General features: G+C 37.6%; 1 protein-coding gene across 2 annotated transcripts in view; it reads left to right on the forward strand.

Annotated features, from left to right (window-relative positions):
• Window positions 1-13,884, forward strand: part of ATP6V1C1 (ATPase H+ transporting V1 subunit C1) — a 45,736-nt gene extending 31,852 nt beyond the window's left edge. For both annotated transcript variants that reach the window (XM_034763424.1, XM_034763422.1), the window contains exons 6-13: window positions 2,117-2,208; window positions 3,220-3,318; window positions 5,477-5,545; window positions 7,707-7,799; window positions 7,886-7,979; window positions 9,590-9,687; window positions 11,033-11,159; window positions 13,094-13,884. In XM_034763424.1, the coding sequence (XP_034619315.1) occupies window positions 2,117-2,208; window positions 3,220-3,318; window positions 5,477-5,545; window positions 7,707-7,799; window positions 7,886-7,979; window positions 9,590-9,687; window positions 11,033-11,159; window positions 13,094-13,189 (768 nt within the window). In that variant the 3' untranslated portion in view covers window positions 13,190-13,884. The remainder of the gene's footprint in view (window positions 1-2,116; window positions 2,209-3,219; window positions 3,319-5,476; window positions 5,546-7,706; window positions 7,800-7,885; window positions 7,980-9,589; window positions 9,688-11,032; window positions 11,160-13,093) is intronic.
• The last annotated feature ends 694 nt before the right edge of the window (window positions 13,885-14,578 follow it).

The following is a 14,578-nucleotide window of genomic DNA, read 5'->3' on the forward strand; positions in this document are numbered from 1 at the left end:
TGTACCTAGATACTTGAGATAGAAGCAGTACAGGAAGGTTTTGGGTTTAATTATAAGACTAGAGAGGTACACTGTACTGAGTCTTTTTAGGCACTTGTAGAACTAAACATTTTTAAATCCATATGCTTAACAGGCAGCCAACATGTAGAGCCTTCCTAAATTCCATGTGATAAAGGAATATCTATTTTACCATCTCTTTGACAAAAAGCTCAAAAGATCATTAAAGGTCCACAATGACTTTCTAAATCTTAAAGGTGAGGTACAAGGTATACTTGGCTTGAGTAGCCATGGAGGAAGTTGGCAATTCTGAGAGACTAGACTTCTAGTTACAGACATAAATCCTTAATAGAACCTTATAACAAGATGGCCCTGAGTTGGGCAGAGAATCTGTCTGTAATGCCAAAGATGCCTTATATTTGAAACTAGCACCTAGGCTAATGTAATTGGGAATAATCAGACCCAAAACAGTGAACGAATAAGGGGACAAAATAGTCTTGGAGGAAAGAAAGAGGAGTTAAGACATACCCAATTATCTGTAGCTAATGAAATAAGTCAGGCTGTATGATTTTTAATTTTGAAATGCTTTGATTTTTAACCAGCAATAATTACATTGGACGTGGCCCAGTGCAATTTCAGCACAAGCCAAAATATCCCATGGCACTCTTTACTAAACGAAGAAAACTCTCATAAAACATGCTGAAACAGGCCTTCCTCCCCTCCCCCCTTTTTAGTTATAACAAACTGCTACAGACCTGCAGCAGAGATAGCTTGTTGTTATGCCAAGATATAAAACAGGACTGAAACTTCCTAAATGAAATTGGCAAGTGACTTTCTGATGCAAACTTTGCTACATTTTCCCTTCAAAATGTACAATTAGGAAATTGCTTAGTTTAAAACACTGGTGTAGTATAAACACGACAATATTTAGAATTGGAACATAGGAATTTTCATACTGGATTTAGACCCAATGCATCTAGTCTTGTATCTTGTCAGTGTCCAGTGCCATATACTTCAGAGGAAGGTATAAGAAACCATGCAGTAGGCAGAAGTCGTGTAATCTGCCCACATTCATGTCTCTTCTTGACACACACTAGCTTAAACCCTGAAGCATGAAGTTCTGTATTGCTTCCTAAAATACTGTTAACTAGTGTAAGTCTGGATATCCATGTAAATGTCCATTCCCTTTTTGAATCATACTAAATTCTTGGTCTCAGTGACATCCTTTGGCCAAGAAATGGCTTGATAGAAGGAATAATATGTTTAGAAATCGAGGTCAAGAGGGAGGAAGTTAAAAGTGTACTTAGTAAATAGCTTGATGTGTAGTAGTGAAGAGAGAGCCTGCTTTAAAGATTCAAAATCTACTCCTTTCCAAGTCTGGAAACTAAACTTGGAGGATCTAATATTAATACAGGGCAACATGTTTGAACTGCCATTAGTGGATAGAAGAGTATACAGGGATGTATTGGGAAGGGGATGAAATATGGTCACAATTCACTTTTTTATGATACAAGTGAAGATCATGTGTTAGAAAGTAGTCTATTCACTACTGGCAGTTGGTCAGTTTCACTTAAATGGATGAGTGTTATGGCAGAAGAGTTGTGTTAAACTGTTTCTGCAACTATATTTTGTATAGTGTTTTTAAACATGTAATGCACTATAGAAGCACAAAGCAAAATGGATGAACAGTTTAGATTGTGGGGTCTTTGAAAGTTTCTGGAATAAATTTAAATATCTTGTAAAGATAGTTGACATGAAAATACAGATGAAATATTATTTGGTAAGGGGGAGGTGAGTAAAATATGCATCTCTTCATGACACTTCTGAAAACAAACAGCATGTCAGCATAGAACTTGTGGTTCATAAACAGCAAGTTCCAGTCTACATTACTCACTGGATTTTCTTAAAGGTGTTTGCAATGTGTTTGTTCCCAGTTTTAGAATTGTGTAGCAATACGACTTGTTCAGTGCTTTGTTTTTCCAGTTTTGTCAAATTTCTGCTTACAAATAATCTCTAACGTCTTCTTAGAGGCAATTTAAAAAATAATTTGTTTGCTAAATTTACCCTTTTATGAAACTTAAAGTGAACAATTTGATTTTTGAATCTTGTTTTTTTAAAGGGAGTAACCCAGATTGACAATGACTTAAAATCAAGAGCATCAGCATATAACAATCTGAAAGGCAACCTTCAGAACTTGGAAAGAAAGAATGCGTAAGTGATCTTAGACCTTGCTAATGGAGCACAAAAAAATGGCAGTTTAACTGCAAAGTGTTGGTAATGTGAATATACTACATTTTGGCTTGGTAGATTTTAGAGGTGCCTATGTTTCAGAATTCTGGTGTGTCATAACACTTAGCTTGTTTACTGGGGTGAACAGGCCTAAAATAGCGATTTTTACTTCATGATAGTTATATGCAAACAGTATTCTACTTGAGTAACGCTACTAATAATGTGATTCTGTTGCTGTTGGTTTCCTTATAATTTAAATATCTACCTAAACTTCTCTTGAGGAAGTTTCTCCTTTTATTATTACTATCTGAAGAAACCAATTAATATTGAACTTGATATATTCCTCAAGTACAAACGGTAACAGGTGACTTGTCCCCAAAAACCCAGATTAGTTAAGCAATGTAGACACAATGTCTTAGATGGGTAAAGATGAAACTAATGAAAATAAGGAGTTGGAATAACTTTAAATAACTGAGGGTAACATTCTGTCCTTTGCCTGTGTGTGTGAAAGGTACTTAACATAACCAGACTATGGTGTTTCCAGTGTGGAGGCATGCACTATGGGAGGGTATGCCCAGTGGCTATGGGCTACATACAAGCCCTAAGGATACATTTTTCAGAAGTGATTTAGGCTCCTAAGTTTCACTGAAAGTCAATTCTACTTTTGCCTCTTAAGTCATTTTTTAAAATGGGACTTAAAAACACATGATTGACTTAGCAACTTTTATTGCAAACCCCCACACATGGATGGGTCAGAAGCCTCAGCTGCTGCCATGCCACATAGGCTATAGCAGTGACAGTGGAACCACTGATAACTCTTGTCTTACTACTCTTTCTGTAACTGACGTTTTTGTAAATGCACTCTTTATACTAGTAATTAGTTCTCAAGTGAAGTACTTTCTAAAATGTTATTAACCAAACACTAGAAGTTATCCAGACCAAGTTTAAGATTTGAACTATACACTTACTATAGCAGTTTTTGTTCCTCTACAGGGGAAGCTTGCTAACTAGAAGTCTGGCTGATATCGTAAAGAAAGAGGACTTTGTACTTGATTCAGAATACTTAATTACATTGGTGGTGGTTGTACCAAAGTAAGTAATCTCCTGGTACCAAATACAGAATAAAAATATAATCAAAATGCAAGCAAAAATTTAAGTTCTACAATATGTTTTGTTAGAGGTAGGAAAGGACTGTTTATAGTATGGCTTTTAGACAATTTTGAGACTGAAAACAATGTAGCCCAAACTTTTAGATGCTCACCCATGGCATAACAAGCCTCTGTGTGGATATTTTCTCACTGTTGCTATCTTATGGCTTTATCATAGGACGTGCGCACTATCCACAAATCCCATTGGAGAAAATTTGGAATTATGCCCTTAATGTTTTGTATGGAAAGGTGATGCCCCTTGTTAATGTTACAAAAGTTGTCCATATAAAATAATAAAATCCAAGCAAAATACTGGATGAAAGCCAGGATTTCTTTCCTAATTTTCCTAAAAGAACTAGTCACTGATTTGCCTGGTAATTTCAGTATTCACTCGTACCACTTAACTTAAACTTTTTTTTAATACATTACATTATGGTTCTATTTAGCTTCTTTATCCCACCTTTTCAAAGAGCTTGAGCATTGCCTTTAGAATCGTGTACAACCTCTAGCAATTTAAAGAATATTCCTTTCAGTAGTCTTGTAATCTCACTAAGTCTTCTAAATGAATTCTCTGACTGGCATGAGGATCAAGAGGAATTGTCAGATACATGCTGAGTACTGTATAGATAACTTTTGAAGTATTAGCTTCAAATTGAAAATCTGCCCCTCTGCCAAAAAGTGCTAACCTAGAAACCCAAATAATCTTTTTTTTAGAGCGAACAGGGTGGAAAATAGCAGACTGAATATTTCTTGAATCAAAAACTGAGTAAACTCCAGGCATTTTGTTGGGCTGCCTTTACGTCACCAGGCTATCCATTTGGGGCGGCGAGTAGATGGTGGGCTTCTAATTTACAATATATATGCACAACATTACTGAACAGTAGTTCACTATTCAGTAAGAATTAAGCGTAACACCATAGGAAAGGCAATATTATCTATTCTAGTGGCAGTAGTAAGGGAGTGAAAGTAAAGACTCATGGTTTGTATTTTTCCTTCTGCATTTGACTTGTTTTGATTTTAGGCAGGCTGTGTAGGGATGGGTTCCATTCCTGTAAACAGGAGTAAAATACTCACAAATCCATCATATTAATTTTGAGTACTGGGCATAATGTCTCTGAAAAGCTGGTTCTTTATCTCTGTACTTACTTTTATCCAACTCCTAAAAGGGGTTTAAATATCTCATGGGAGTGTTCAGAGACTTCATTGATCAATGTCTGTCAAACATTTGGAGATCCTCTGAGAGGTGTTAAACATGTAATTATTAACTTCATTGTGTAGCTGTGCCTGATTTAAGAAAAACTTTGCCTTTCACTTAAAAAAAAAAAAAAAAAAAAGCCCACCTCATACAATACATGTGAACTTAAAAATATGTTTTAAGATCAGATACTATTTCTCCTTAATTTCTCTGAGTTCTCATTTAAGAGTGTTTTCTTTGCAATATTTGGTGCCCTGAAAAATAGGACAGCGAACCAAATTCCCTATTTCATATACTTTCTGATGTCCTCCAACCAGGGCCGGCTCTAGGCACCAGTAAAACAAGCTGGTGCTTGGGGCGGCACACTTTTAGGGGCAGCATGGCCGGCGCCAGAATGCCGCCCCTAAAAATGTGCCCCGGCCGCCCTAGCTCACCTCTGCTGCTGCCGCTGCGCACCATGCCGCACGAAACAGCCGATTCGCGTGCTGCTGCTCACCCTCCCTCCCAGGTTTGAGAGCCTGGGGGGGGGGAGACTCTGAGTGGCCACGGCGCGCGCGCCGCTTCTCCCCCTCCCTCTCTCCTAGGCTTGAGAGCCTGGGGGGAGGAGGCAGGGCTGGGGATTTGGGGAAGGGGTGGAGTTGAGGCGGGGCCAGGGGTGGGGTAAGAAAAAACGAGGGGGGGCGGCCAAAATTGTTTTTGCTTGGGGCGGCAAAAATCCTAGAGTCGGCTCTGCCTCCAACAACAGGAGGGAAACTTGACTAGCAAGAGGAAGAAACAATTTTCAAATACTCCTGTGGGTATCTTAATATTTAGGTGTTCTCTGCCTGCCTCTTGTGACCCATTGGATTTTTACCATGGTTTTATTATTGTAGCTCTAAACTTGAATTATAACCTATTTATTCTGTAGGTCAAATTACAATGACTGGGTTAAGCAATATGAAACGTTATCGGAGATGGTAGTTCCACGATCCAGCAAGTAAGTGACTTTTTTATGATTCAGCTTTTCAGAAGTAAATCTTTGATTTGCTTGAATTGGGTTTTAGTCACGCACAAGAGTACCTCTGTCATGCGTCTTCACCCACGAAAGCTTATGCTCCAGTACTTCTGTTAGTCTATAAGGTACCACAGGACTCTTTGTCGCTTTTTACAGATCCAGACTAACACGGCTATCCCTCTCATAGAAGAGTACCTCTTAACCCTAAATCTTTCTGACCTTTTATTTTTAATTGGGTTTTAATTGCTGATTAGTAATTGATTATAAAGTCATTACCTACGTTCTTCTTAAAAAGTTCATCTGAATTTAACTCCAAATACAATATTCTAAACTTTAAGATTCTCTCTAAATTCTATAGTTCACAAAGGTGTCAGTCAGTCCCAGTGTTTATAAGGCATGGACTGAAGAATTGAAGCAGGAAAATTAAACTTGGCCAGATGTGCTGTGTTAGTCCTGGGCCCCAGTGTCTTAGTTTAAAAAAAAACAAACCTACCACAGGGTGACAGTGTTGCCCTTACTAGAAGGGCTAGATCATTAGAAACCTGATGCAGGATGAAGAATTGGGGATGCAGATGGTTCTGGGCAGGAGATAGGATGGAGATGTGTAGTATTGTGTGGAGATGAGTAATGTGTGTTTTGGCACTCTATAACCATAGAGGTCAGCACGTTACCTAGAAAAAATGTGTGAGAGGAGGCAGAGGGTACTCTATGTGATGGTGTGGAGGTGACTATTGTGTAGTGTTTTGGGGGTGGTGCAGAGAAACAGGATGGATCCTTGAGTGCAAATCCTGGATGTGAGTGGAGTGTGTGGGTGTTGGGTTGATTTTTTTGATGTTGTTTGTTGTTTGTTGTTGGGGAGAATATTTGGGAACATGCTGGAGGATTGGCTGGGGGAAATCCAGTGATCTTTACTACTTTAAAAAAAATTTCTGCAGGAAGGAGGCATGGCAAATACATTTTCCTTTGTCTGCAAGCCATATTAAGCAACACTGGATTTTTTTAAGCGTGCCTAGATATCTGGTAAATACTTTTTAAAAAACATGATCCTTTCCTTCAAGAGCTTGTGATGTAAATTTAACACAACGAATGTTTGCAAAGACAAATGTGAGAGAAGTGGTGGGGGAGAGAACAAGGGCAACAATAATATAATGTGATAACTCGAGTGCATGCAGTCTTGATGCCTAACTTCCAGTCCTTTCAGTTTTGTTACTATTTCTGCCCCTTATTACTTGTAGATGGAAGTGAGGATTTTTTTAGAGGGATTTGAATGTGGCAAGGGAGATGGCTAGGCAAATCGTGTGTTCCAAGTGCATTATAATTACTGAGGTAAAATTCCCCATTTCCTATTTGAGGCATCATTTTCCAGTAGTTTCCTAGTCCATTATTTTGATAATTAGGTATATTCTTGCACACTTTGCTCTTAGAGTTGGGGATGGGTGGGTGGTGTAAATCAGGTGGGTTGAGTGACAGATTTCCTGGCAGTGGGGAACAGGCTAGATCCCTCTAGCTGTTCACTCCAGACATTTTAGCATTTGGGCTTTTAGAAAGATTAACTTTTGTGAAGAAAGCCACATTGTATTGGGATGTTAGCTGGACTCCTTTAGAGCACCCTTTCCAAGATGGCTGACACAGCTCCATGCCACCCAATCACCTACTCTTCGTTCACTGCTACCTCCTCAACTCTTGTCCCTCTGTACTTGCACCCATTTCCTTTCACCTGAAAGATGCCAAAATAAATGCAACTGCTGAAAACTCTCATCACTGCAAACATCAAAATGAAATCAGCTCAAGTTCAATTCCAATAAAATATGGCTTTAAATTGGAGAAATATCCAGTTTAGCACAGCTAACATTTTTACTCCAGAAAGCATGTGAATGTGAAATGTAAACAGTTCCTCTCTTGCTCAAGGATGACAAAGGCAAGTGTGTGAGCCTCAATTACTCTTCTCTAATGTAGTTAAACTCTGGAAATTAAGTATTCTGGGTGCGGTAGGGTTGTTCTAGAACCATTCATAAGCAACTAAATTGATTTTACCAGTTCTGAGTGACCACAGACTAGAATTTTGATTGTGATGCTTCAGCCCCGTAAAGGTTCTTAACCTGAAAATTGTAACACTTTTTTTTTTAATCCCCCCTTTACACAGTGTTCTTTCTGAGGACCAAGATAGTTATCTGTGTAATGTCACCTTGTTCAGGAAGGCAGTGGATGACTTCAGACACAAAGCCAGGGAATACAAGTAAGGTCACTTCTTCAGATTGATTTCCTATTTAAGAGTACTCTACACAGCCACTTGCAGTGGTTTTTGTTCCTCTCCAAATGTAGGTTTATGGTCCGTGATTTCCAGTATAATGAAGAAGAGATGAAAGCAGACAAAGAAGAAATGAACAGGCTATCTACTGACAAAAAGAAACAGTTTGTAAGTTGGTATAAACTAAATATTATTTTGGACAGAAATTACTATAGCTGAGCATTTTAAGTATGAAATGGTCACTGCTGCAATCATCCTCAGACCACGAAGCTCACAACAAGAGTTTTTTCTCTGTTACATCTGCTTTTGGTTTGAGACATAATGCTCAGAGATGCAAATCCTTGAGGTAAGTGTATGCTTCATTTGCATGTAAACTGTTGAATGTCTTTTTGATGTTGAATAAACTCACCCAAATGGTAACTTAGTCCCAAAAGGATTTTGATAATATGTAAGTTGTTTCCATTACACTCATGCTTGAAATATGGTGGGTCCTGAACACCAGTTGAAGGCATTGTAGCCTGCCTGAAAACATTACAGATGGTAGCTCATAGCATTACAGAGTCTTTTTTTTTATAAAATATACAACTGTCTCTAGTCCAAAAACATTCATTTAGAAAGACTGTGGTGTCCAAGCAAAAAGCTAAAACTCAATTCTCTCCTTTTAAGTAGAGGAGGAAAAAAAAAAAAAAAACCCCACACATTAAGTTGTCCTCCTTCAGTGGTACAATATACCCAGCCAGATCCTTAGCTCTGGCTAAAGTAAATGAGGCTGGGGATTGAAGTGGTGCTCTCTGTGATCCCCTGATCTTGGGGCTGCTCTGTAATGGGTCAGTCTAACCCAGTGATACGCAGACTGAGGCTTGAGAGCCACAAGTGGCTCTTTAATGTGTCTCCTGTGGATCTTTGCAGCACATATTAAAACACTGTATGATTTAATTTTTACTTGATCTAAGATATTAACCAGTCAGGATGCTTTTACTGTTAATCAATTGTAGTTGATAAAATGATAATACGTGGTCAATTATTTTGCTGTGCGAATAATATATATATTACTCTTTAAATATGAATATATAGTGCTATAGTAAATTAAACACTGAACGCATACTACTGTTTCTCTTTTGAGTAATGTTGATTGCTAATTTGGCTCCTGAACCACTGAGGTCTCAGTATCCCCGATCTAACCTGTGCCTGCTGCCAGCAGACTTAAGGGGCCATTATGGCCCTAGGCATTCCCAGTGCACAAGAGAGCCCTGTCCATATCCCCTATACCAGCAGCTAAGCAGAGTGACATTGATTCTCTGTGGGGACTCTATCCTATCCAGGGATCTCCCTATGCAAAAGATTTTAACAGTATGGTTTGCTGTGTTTAGGGCTGCTTCATACCGTTGGAGTGGAGCAAAGCAGATGAGGCATGTCCCAGGATTGTTGTTCTAATTTTCAGAGTTAATAGATTTCTATGGGCTAAAAGGACAGTAGCAGAGTGATTATGAACTTCACTAATAGTTATTTGGCTGTTCTTAAAGTTCAGTGTAGTCTCAGTCAACCCAAGTGCAGTTTTCATATGAGATCCCTACTGTACTTTCTCTATACTAAAACCTTTTGGAGTTACCTGTCCAGCACCTACTCCTCCATCCATACATTTTCTGTGTAGGTGGTAATACCACTTTAACCCTGAGTATCTGTTTAAACAATTTTTAATAAGGCTGAATCTTTATTGAGGCTTGTGAATAACTTCCTGTCTCTTCTCCCCTCTTTCCTCCCCCCTCAATACCTAACAGGGACCTCTGGTTCGATGGCTGAAAGTGAATTTCAGTGAAGCATTCATTGCATGGATTCATGTGAAGGCATTACGAGTTTTTGTTGAATCTGTTCTAAGGTAAACCGATTTGGAGCTGAGTTGCACTGTTTTTCCTAGGTTTTTTTAAAACCTATCTGGAGCTACATGTAGATAACTGAGGATCTTAATCCATGCACCATCTGGCTCAACTCATTCTGTAGTGTTCTTGGAGGTGCTCTTGCCCTACTCCTTTAAGCATCTTGGGCTCTCTGTATATTCGAACAAGAGGTGCTCACTGGCTGTTAATGGTTTGCTTTAATTGAATGGCTTGTAGAAGAAAACTTTCTAGACTTAGAAATGCCAGCAATAAATAAAGTGATCTATTCAGGATACACGGAGAAGACAAACCACTCAGTCATATTATTAGGTAAACACAGTTTAATTCAAAATTGTTCAGGCTTTGAGGCATACAAAGCAACCCAAGACTCCTCATAGTAGTAACCACTAGATTTATTTTTTCCCCAGCATGGGGCTTTACTATTTTCTCATACTCTGCTTTTCTCTTGTTCATAAGTGAACAAGAAGTATAGCTAATAAGTTGATTAAAATAACTGGATGAATTCTGCAAAGAAAGTGGATTGTTAGCGTAGGAACATCTGGTTCTCAATTGAAGTTTGCAGCTTTCTAAATTGGATAGTTACTGAAAGCTTCTTGATACTACATTTGTAGTAACAGAACAATGTAAAGAATAAAATGAGGTAAATGAAGGAGCAGTGTTGAAAGGATGGCAGGGATTGGTAATAGAATCATAAGTTAATTTTATATGTCTCTTCCACAGCTAGCCCATCCCACAACTATGCAGACTTGTTACTTTGGGAGACAATGTGGGTAAGGAAAGTAAGATGAGACACTAGAATGAAAATGAATATTCACCTAGAGAAGTTAAAAGGTGGCTTTGAGAAGGGATTGACAAGAAGGGGGGCTAGCCTTTCCACACAATCAGACAGATGAGATCTTTCAACCTATGTTGAAATTTACTTTGTTGCTACCCCAAGAATTAGAAGTAAGCTAATTGAAGTCTTCAAACTTAAAAAAAATAAAATAAAGTGGGGGATGAAGCTTGGTAAGAAGAATATGGGAGTTCAGTATTGACCATGGAAGGAATAAAAAAACAGGTGTCTAAATATTAATTTCTCTTCTTAATTAACATGAAATAAAATTATTTTCCAAGGTTCTCAATATCATGAAACAGTAATAACAATATGGTCTTCCCAAAATTAAAAAATAAGCAGATGTTTGGTTCTCAGGAACCAGAAACCTTTAGCAAGGTCTCTTCTCTCTAAAAAGTGGTGTAGCACTGTCTGAGGTAAGAATGAATAAACTCTTATGCCACTTTAAAAAAATCTCATTAACATCTGTCACAGCTTTCTGCTTGCTCCCTCAGGTATGGTTTGCCAGTTAATTTCCAGGCAATGCTCCTTCAACCCAATAAGAAAACAATGAAGAAACTGAGAGAGGTTTTGAATGATTTATACAAACACCTTGATAGCAGTGCAGCATCTATCATTGATGTAAGTAACTTGTGTAATTTTTATAACTAGTATTTATGGTGTCCAGATGCCACCCATATTCAACCCTACATTGATTATCTTTTCTTAAAACCCAGTGGGAATGGTCTGCCTCACTGTACAGTGTTAATCCTCTAAAAGGAATTGCTCCATGAGAAAGAGATGCAGGCTTCTAGGCTTTTCTGGATGCTGTTTAACAAGAAATATGCTCCATGGATTGTCTTTGGGGCAGGTCACAAAACATGTTTCAGGAGCTCTTTTTTATTTTTATTTTTTTTAAAGTTCGCCCTTTCCATTAAGTACAACTCATTGCTCTCCTCCAGTGCAGAGGCCATTTAATCTTACTGGCATTAATTCAGTGAAGTTCTCCAGATGCCTTCTGCATGGATTTTTGCAAAGGAGGAAGTACTCCATTTACAACCAAGTCACCTGAAGAGCTGTTTCTATGTTCTTGGGGACTGCCGGGGGTCCAACATACACTGTACAATTTTTAAAGCACCTTTCCATGGTCAATGTACCATGGTGGGCACAGAGTAAGAAGAAAATAGAACTTTAAGTCAAATGGGTTGAGAACAAATGCCTTCAGTCAAGTTTAAACTTAGTTTAGAATTAATCTCTAGGCATTTCATAACTTTTAAGCACAAATAATACAGGCGATAGTATTTGCCATCTCCAGTCTGAGGGATTGCTTCTGTTTGTTAAAAACAAGCAAAGCATACTTTACTTGGCCGTTTCAGTAGAGATGCAAAAGAGTAAATGGACATGAAGTCAGAATTATCCTTTCCACCTCTAGAAGCCCTCAGTGCAAGGGAAGCTTGCACTGCTGCTGCCAATACTGTATTTGTTCTGTGTCTAGATAAAACTTCAGTGTCCATAGCCGTTACTGTTCATGAGCAGTTGACATTAAAACAAACCAATGTCTTGAGAGCAAAATGCAGGTGAAATGTAGAGTCCAGCCAAATAGTCATGAAAATGTTTCAAAAATTCTTTTAATGTAAGAAGTCAACGTTGATCATTAATAGGGAATAGAAAATTATATTTAATCCTGCAGACTAATTTTCAGACTTTGGGATCAGCTAAACTTTCCTTCAGTACAATTTTTAAATTTGCAGAAATATTAAATACAAAAGTTGAATGAAATAGGGATGTAAATAAACAAATCTAAATTTCATTTACACTGATTTTTCAGTTTCTTCTTTAGATTTCTACACTTGAAAATAGTCAGACAATACTGCATTACTTAAATGTTTCTATGTTAAGGAAAATCCTTTAATACAAAGTATTGTAGAGGAGTAGCAGCAATGCATGTGATTTTGCTGAAGATTGTATGAAATTGGGAAAAAGAAACAAATAACTACATTTTTGCTCCATATAGTGATGCTATGGTAACAAAGCCAAATGTCATTTCATATGAAATATGGCATGTATTGCTTATGCTAACCTACCAATATTTTTTAAAGGAACATGGTTTTTCTCTAAAAAGCAACAGAGGGTGGCACCTTTAAGACTAACAGAAGTATTGGGAGCATAAGCTTTCGTGGGTAAGATGCATCTGAAGAAGTGAGGTTCTTACCCACGAAAGCTTATGCTCCCAATACTTCTGTTAGTCTTAAAGGTGCCACAGGACCCTCTGTTGCTTTTTACAGATTCAGACTAACACGGCTACCCCTCTGATGTTTTTCTCTATCCACCTTAATCCATTTTGGGAAGCCTGATGGCACATTATCCTTTTCTTCCCTTACGTTTACATTACCAGACAAAACATAACCCAAAGTTTAAAATTCAAATAGTTTTTTGATATTTTTTTTTAAAGTTTTTGAGGTCTGGCATGACTGATGTTTGACTATGTCATGTAATCTCCTGAATGGGACACTGACAAATTATATTGTAAAATGTATAGTAATTTAAAAACAAAACATACAAACCTTGTTTCACAGGCAACTATGGATATTCCAGGCTTAAACCTCAGTCAACAGGAGTACTACCCATATGTGTACTACAAGATTGATTGCAATTTGCTGGACTTCAAGTAAACCTTTCCTTATCCTGACAATCCTCTGATAGTGTTCGTGTAAACAAACAGAAGTGAGGTTGAAGTACAATGATACTTTTAACTCTGTTAATCCTATGCTTGCTTCTTACTCCCTTTACTTAGGTGAATTTTCCCCATGGTGGTCCATCTCTTGACATTTTCTTTTAAAGAAAAGTGTAGGTATTACTGCTTTTAATCAATCAAGTCTGTAAATGTATATTGAGAGAATGAGAGTATTTATAAACAGAGTCATTTATTTAAAGAAAAGGGTCATTCCTCTTTCATAAGATGATTGCATTAATTTCATTTACCATTGTTCATAAAGATCTTGTTTACAAAGGAAGATAGTGTAAACATTTATGCCATTTTGTTCTCTGTATTTAGTAGATACACAGATATTAACATTGTTATTGAATTGTGATGTAAAGTATGTGATATTGATACAGTCTGTGCTTTCAGAATATTTTAAATTACAATCCATAAGCACTGTCGGAGAAAATAAAAATACCTGTGCAAATGTATGGTCTGTCTTCTTGTGATGCATAGAACTGTAAAAGTCTCCTGCCAAACATTAATACAGCTAATGTAAAGATGTGATATATGCTGTATCTGACAGTATAGAAATGCAGTTTTCAGTTTAACACAAATATTTGATGCGAGGTAAACTAAAATAAACACCTGCATTGTTGTGAGAAATACTGGAGCAGATTTTATTCCTATAATTTAAAGTTCCATGTGTGAATATATAGCCACAACTACTCGTAAGGTGACAGTCACATGGCCTAACTCTCTGGAGGAGTGAGAGAGACATAGGCTTCTTACACCCTGGGCCTAGTCAGTATTTCTACTCTTTTATGTATATGTATAACTCTGTTTTCACTTATTTGCAACGGTGGCTACTCTTACAATGTAGCACCCAAACTTCTAGAGAAAGAACTGCTACTTACCCTATATCCCCATCACAAAGACAGCATTCTTTTAATACTTGTCAGAGTTTATTAACATTTCCAGTAACTGTTCTCAAGACATTTGTATTTGAAACTGTATCTTCCACTCACTGCTTCAACACTGATGGATTCCAAGTACTGGATTTAGAACACTAAAGCTTATTGTAGTCATCTGGACAAGTCCTGAGCTTTGAAATAATGTTTGGTAAATCAATTCCTCTCTGGAGTGTTGCAGTCTTTTGAAATTGTTTTCCCCAGTCAGCCTTTAATATAATCAGGATCTAAGCAATGTTGAAAGGCTCAAGGAAGATCATTTGTGTGGCCTCTAATTGCTTAGTATAAACACTTTTGCAGGCATATGTCTGGCAGACATGGCAGCAGCTTTCATTGAAACTCTTAGCCCATTTAAAGGAATGACTTGCTTGTGTATAAGAACTTCCAAG

Source organism: Trachemys scripta, chromosome 2, assembly GCF_013100865.1.
Source record: "Trachemys scripta elegans isolate TJP31775 chromosome 2, CAS_Tse_1.0, whole genome shotgun sequence".
NCBI classification, from domain to species: domain Eukaryota; kingdom Metazoa; phylum Chordata; order Testudines; family Emydidae; genus Trachemys; species Trachemys scripta.